Below are 7048 nucleotides of genomic sequence, written 5' to 3'. Positions count from 1 at the left end.
ATTTCAGGAGTAGGTTCAATCACCATACCATACCATAGAATGTCAGTTGAACGCGAAAGCCATTAGAACTTGCTTTTGTGTCAACTCTGAACTGAGTTGCTTGATGCATGTCCAAATACCAGAAAGAACATCATATTCATTCCCATTTGTACCAAAAATGACCATGCTGTGCCGAAAAACATTACTTGAAAGTTGAAAATGTCCGTAGAATACTTATACCAGTTTTTCAGACTGCACACTTGTTCCTGTAAATCCATACATCTCTTTGTCTTTATGCTAATTGTAAATCGGTCACAATTCATATTTACTTGTAAAGGGTAATCACTACAAATAACTTTATATAACTTGTCTTAGCCACATGACCAGAACATAACTTGTAATTATGCTATTGTAAATATGAACTTGCACCTTGTTAAGTGCTGCTTCAGTCAATGTGCAATGTCTGAAGTTGATGAAAAAACAGAGTTCGTCCTCAACTATTGAAAAGGTTTGTCAAGCAGGGGAATTCAAACCAACATCAACCACAGCAGAGCCTCTACTGCAATTTCCAAGTGCTGGGAAAATTTAGGCATTAGACACGTCATTTCAATGTCAAGTGGGTTTGCATTAAATTATTCACAAATAACAAAGCCTATAATAATGTTTTGTATTCATGTAATTAATAAAAATGTGCTGTAACATTGGCAATGGAACAAATTGCTGCTGAACTTTTTTTTATTTTGCGTGGTACGAGTCCGAACCATTCACTCAAAAGTTTAGGGTTACAGATATAAACCCCTATTTGTGCTAGAGCCTTGTATATTGCTCTAGGGATCCCATGTCATTTACCAAAACAGTATGTATGCAAATCTACACTTTGTTGTGGAGCTCTTATACATATATCACTATAATTTGCGTTTGTTTATCATTTTCACTCCCATTTGGACTACGTATTAAATTGAACATTTCTCCTTCCACAATGTCAGTTTTAACCTGGAATATTAGTCATCGCACGAAGGTTGATTTGCATATGAATGATCGAGTTTGATATTCTCGAGGACGGTGCTATGTCGTAGAATGTTCTATGTTGCTAAGGTGTGCACCACTGTAACATGTATTTTCTATGGGTCTGCGTGAGCTGTGGTGGAACACTGGTCAAAGAGCCGATGAAAACAGCTAAAGTCAAGAAAAACTCAACTTTGAAGTAATCCTAAGCAACCAAATTAATATATGATGCACACGCAGGGGTAATTTTGTTACACTGGTCAGAAGAGTCCCAACAACTGAGAGTTTTCGCCCTTTGTTTTCACCATGATGGTTGCCAGGCGGTGAAAATGCCCAGATGTCTACCCGAGAATACCCTTTTAATTTGTCTAGCGCCCTCACCACATCCAAGGTGAGAATATTAGCTACATTGACTACATGTTACTTCAATTAAAGGACTCCATGAAAGAGAAATTCATAAAAACTTAAAGTTGACTTTCTACTTTGATTTACTCTCTGTAAGCACAATAAGAGCTTCACATTTTGTGCAGTTCATGAAAAATCTTATCCAACAAACAGAATCCCGAAATATTTTTTTTACCATACCTGTCTCATGATGGTCTAGACCAAGCTCACAGTTCCCGTTTCTGGGTGTACAATCCACACTTGGCAATGACAGCATTGTCAAACCTATTGTCAACACAACCTCCAGCAAGAGTGTTCTCAAACATGCAGAAAATGAATTCGGCTACTGTAAAATACTTTATTTTCACTTGGAATTAATTTTCGCTGAGGGAATGATTCAGTGAAAATAAAATCCAGCAAATATACCTTTTTTTCCTATATTTTACATTCAACTTGTCAGAAATCAGTGAAAATAAATTCCATACGAAACATCCAAAAAGTCTTTTCAGCGAAAATTAATTCCAGTTCATAAAATAAGTATTTTACAGTACATATGCGACCTCAAATATAGTAAAGCAATAAAACACAGACACAATGTTATATTTTCATAATAACAGTCGTTTAATTATTTGGGTCAATGATCAAGACTAATTACATGGCATTTCACAGTCATAGTAAAAGTCATCAATGACTACAATTAACTAGCACTAATTATGACACAAACCAGTTAGCAAGTATTAACCAGCAATAACTAGTGTTGATCGGTGGATAACTAGAGTTAACTAGTCACTTTAATAATACATAATCAAGTACGATCAGTGTATGACTGCTACAACTACTACTACTATTATTACTACTACTACCTAAACCAACAGTGACTACCAGTGAAAACGTAGCTACATGAAAAATGCACTGCATGTTTCAATGACTATCACAATAGCATAAACTAGAAATAACCTAGATAAACCAGAAAGTGGTTAACACTTGTTAACTGGTTAACATTGGGTTTGCATTTGTATGACAGTACACCAGAGTAGATGATCATACATGTAGTTATTCTGGTATATTTTTCATAAAAAAAATGATTAAAACACACAAACTGCTTACATTCGTTTTACACATACTAACCAGCTAATCTGCTCTCGACTAAAATTTTTAAAAAAGCATTGCCCTAATTTTTAAATATTTTTTGTTTCGCATTTTCCTTCTTTAAATTCTTATTTTACAAAAGCAGGAAGGGTGAACAGAACTTTTTAAAAAAAAAGACAACCAAAATTAAAAAGAACATGGAAATGAACTGCAGGAGGGATTAAAAGCAAACAAAATCTGCATTAATAAAACCAAGTAGGTTCACAAAAGTGGATTAAAAACCAGAAAAACAGTGAGGGCACTGTTTGTAAGAAAAGCCTGCCATTCAGTAGCTAGTACACGCTTTTTTTTGACAGCAAAACAAGATCACGCATCTAGTACTTTGACAAACTCGTAAAACATTTCTTATTGTTCAGATTTGTAGGCAACCCAGGAAACATGATTTCCAAGTTCACATAGATTGATTATGCAGCCTTGCTTGAAATGTCATCTGTGGAAAATGGGATGGGTTAAATTTGTGGAAAAATGTCAGGGTTACTGATATACTGAATGAAGAAGATGGTAGTGTATGCTGACATGGGGTACTTCTAGGAGTCGAAGAACTGTAGAAGTATTAAGTTTTGCACAAAAAACGTTGCATAGTGCAGCGAGAAAGAATTCCCCAAAGTTAACACACTCTTAGTACCGCCTACCCTTACCCTCAATATTCACACTCCAATTTAAAAAAGAAAAACAAAGAGTTTGACCCTTCAGCACGAAAAAAATAAATAAAACCTCACTGGCATTCAGCTATCACACTTTAAACATACAGTCAAACTATTTCGCCCAGCGTTAGACACTGTTGTATGATGGGATGCATAACACGCACAATACAAAGGCAGTGAAGTTGGCATTACTGGAGAAGAGTAAGATAAAAACACACACAGACACACACACACACATGCATGCATGCCCTCACACAGACAGACAGACAGACATATACCATACAACATGCAACAAAAAGCCTAGACTTTCTGTGCCATTCGGTCTCTCTCTCACACATCAAGGCACTCATATTTACAGCACACCAACTACACATACACGAATTTCAGAAAAAAAAAAAAAAAATCACAATGCCTGCTTGTAAGTCTGACTAGTTCAGTAATACAGTAAAAGTCTTTCAACCCCCCTAAAAGTGAATTTCAACCGAACACTTTCCCACCAAATCTCCTTTATAGTTAGTTAATTAGCATTTTATTTGATTGCGACAATTTTTATCTGTGAAAGGGTGCCACCATTTTTATCTTTAGTGATTTATGGTTAAACGACTGGTTCATTTAACGAGAGTGCAAAAGCTGCTGATGTAATGGACATAAGGATCCATTTTAAAATCTATTTTGGTGAAGGACCAATCATCTTTGCTCCTTTCAGGAAAAACTCCCCCAACTTTTTACTGACACCTAAGGAGCCTAGTGGTTTAACGACACACCTGACAGGCCATAAACGGATCAGTTTCAAAATCAGTAAGCTAGGCGGCCCTGAAACTGAGGTAAAAAATCCTTCATGTACTCCACAAGTCGCTTAATATTTTCCCCATACAGAGAAAGAATGAACAGAGAAGTACTCCCTGGAGAACAGCACACACTGGTTTGCGAAACTAAAAAGTAAAACATTTGTTTCAGGAATCATCTGACAACATATTTAGGATTGTTCATATATCCAAATGCTAGTCAGTATTTACTACATCCCATGGGTGAAAAAAGAAAACGTTTAAAGCTTTAGAAGACTGTACAGTTTAAGTTTCTTTGTAATGTTTACTACATTTTCACCACATGACTAGAGATTTCTTTTTAAAAAAAAAAGTCTCATTTGTAATCCATAGTGGGGTTGATGTTTTTTGATCCTGCAAAAAGTTCTGCTCACACAGACTGCAGGGAAAATCCATTGATAAAATGTACATGAAATTTAATGTCTAAGTTGTCCATTACTAAAGCTACAACTACCACTACTGTTCAGTCATTGTCAATGACTCGCCACCGGACTCTGTTGCATGACCACACCGACCATCGGGGACTCCTCCCCTCGATCAACTGCCTGCCGCTGCGACGACGGCGGCTGTGTCACTATACTCGTCGCAACATTTGTCGATGTGGTCTGCGCTATTGTATACGGAAATGTCACACCGGGTGCTGTCGCTGTGAAACTAGATCCCATATGTAAATTAGGCGGCGGTTGACTGCCCGGTTCATGTGAAAGTCCACTGTGAATTTGGTATTGGTAACCAAGCGGCATATTTAAGCTGCCTGTCTGGGTGCAGTCCAACTGTGTATGTTGTGGTGGGTGCGTATACAGAACGCCTGGTTGTGGGTTATGTATCTGTACATGTTGGTAATAAATTTGGTCTCTATGTGCTTGAACACTGGAAGACATAGTTTGTAAATTGACTGGCTCGCCAGGCACAAATACTTGCTGCTGTCCATGCAGGTTACTACTTTGGCTCGACGACGACGACGGTGAATGGTGCTGGAGTGGGAGAGGTTTCCGTGAACGTTGATGCACATGGCCTGGGCCAAGTGTGTGTGAGCTAGTACTTGAATGAACAGAACTGTTTATTAGTGACGTAGAGGCACCACTGGGTTCTCCACCAGACCACACTGGATGTGACTGGTGAGACAGATGAGGGACAGCACCATATTCCATAGATGCATTTCCTTTAGCACCACCGGGGTGATGTCCAGGGTTTCCCTGTAGCTGAGTGTGTTGATGTGACGGGTCAGATCGTGCTCTTCCACCAGAAGACGAACCACCTGTTAGAGAAGCAAAATAAAAAGTGATTAGTTTTTTCAAACTAGTTAAATGGTTTTCTGGGGAGTACATATACTAGACACATGGCGTAATTTTTCAGAAACCTTTCTTATTGCAAATGTTTAAAACACCAAGCTGACCATAACGTTCATTGGAAAGCCATTCATCTACCCAAACTTCCAACTGCATTTAAGAACGTTACATGTACAAATGTTAAATTAAAATTGACCCATGGCTCTGGGTGTGAAAATATGGTGAACTGATTTCAGTAATGCAAACCATACTCCATAATGTTGCAATTGGTTGGAGTGCTTTGCAAAATCAGATTTATATTATATATTTCTGTCGTATACAGTCATGAATACTCATAGAAAACATATTCAGTTTAGTTTACTAGTTGAGCAAGATTTAAGCACGATTCTTGCCTAAAAGTTGACGACAGAAGGTAATAACAATGAGACATGTTATGGAGGTTATAACACGAAGTTGATTAAAAATCAATTAATATTTACAGGGTATGCCTGATTTATTACATCATTAAATCATTTGGAGTTGGTTCATGCCATCGCTTCATAATAATAAACCCTGATTTCAACAATCAGGCAAATTGTTACCAGGAGAATCCAGGGATCCTAAGAAGACAGAAATTGAGTTTTCAACAAATTTATTTGAAATTAAAGTTTTAAATGCAGCTTGCGTCCAAATTTCACAGATGATGATTATGATGCTACTGGGCTCATATGTCAATAATTTAATGATGTAATCTGAAGAGAATATTACATAATTTATTCAAAGCACCTTGTAGGTGTTTTAACCATGTACATACACACGTTCAAATCAGTTACAATACTAAACTTCAACACAATAATCAAGTGTTAGTGAATAAAAGCAACAAAGATGTCCATACATTTCATTTGATGTGTACTTTCTAGGCTTACCCATCACATTGCTCAAAGTAATATACTCACTGAAATATACTCACGTCACAGAAGTAGTTAGTTGAAGGGGGATTTTAAAGCGAACAAGAAAAAAAAAGCAAGCAATGGAGTGCATTCACAAGTATGATATAAATGGTTCGCTTCCTTATTCTAAGTAGTGAGGCAGCACTTCACCCATCACCAACCAAGAGACAATGAATAGGAATGGGAATAAAACAAATTTGAATTTCTGTGATGGAGAAATTATTGTTATTATCATGTTTGTTCTATTAGAAGCGCATACACAGTCAGTGTTCTTTCCAAGATGTGTTAGCAAGATGGTAGTGAGAAGGAAATGCAATGTGGTATGGAACATTAACCTTGTACTGCTGTTACAAACAAGCAGCCTTATTGCTGATAATATAGCTAGTGTTTTCAAAAATGTTACAAATTTGAGATAGGTCCATCTTAGGTACCTACATATTAAATATCATAGCAATCAGCCTTGCAGTTTTCAAGAAGTCAAAAAAATCACTTTATACCAAAAACAAGCAGCCTATCGGCTGAGATAGCTCCGCTGTTAGCAATGCACATTTCAATTAAAGAACTGAAGACATCATTAGAAAATGAACAATATGAATAGTATCAAAGCAATTGGACTTGCGGTTTTTAACAAGAAGTCGAAAATATCACTTTTTACCAAAAATTAGAAAAATATTCACCAAAATAAATAGAGAATTGAAGATATCATCACAAAACAAACAAATCTGAGAGAGGTCCACATGTAGTACCTATATATGTAATATCAAAGCAATCGGACTTACAGTTTTCAACAAGAAGTCGAAAATATCACTTTTTACCAAAAATGACAAAAATATTCACCAAAATTA

General features: G+C 36.7%; 1 protein-coding gene across 5 annotated transcripts in view; it reads right to left on the bottom strand.

Annotated features, from left to right (window-relative positions):
• Positions 1-1965: 1965 nt before the first annotated feature.
• The window catches only part of LOC100368664 (dual specificity tyrosine-phosphorylation-regulated kinase 1B-like), a 73108-nt gene continuing 68025 nt past the window's right edge, over positions 1966-7048 (bottom strand). For all 5 annotated transcript variants that reach the window (XM_085499214.1, XM_078012228.2, XM_006812111.3 and 2 more), the window contains exon 10: positions 1966-5243. In XM_085499214.1, the coding sequence (XP_085355340.1) occupies positions 4459-5243 (785 nt within the window). In that variant the 3' untranslated portion in view covers positions 1966-4458. The remainder of the gene's footprint in view (positions 5244-7048) is intronic.

The sequence above is a fragment of the Saccoglossus kowalevskii genome, chromosome 5, assembly GCF_978046115.1.
Source record: "Saccoglossus kowalevskii chromosome 5, keSacKowa6.1, whole genome shotgun sequence".
NCBI lineage: Eukaryota > Metazoa > Hemichordata > Enteropneusta > Harrimaniidae > Saccoglossus > Saccoglossus kowalevskii.
Note: the sequence above shows the minus strand (reverse complement) of the source record. Positions and strands in the feature narration are given on the sequence as shown.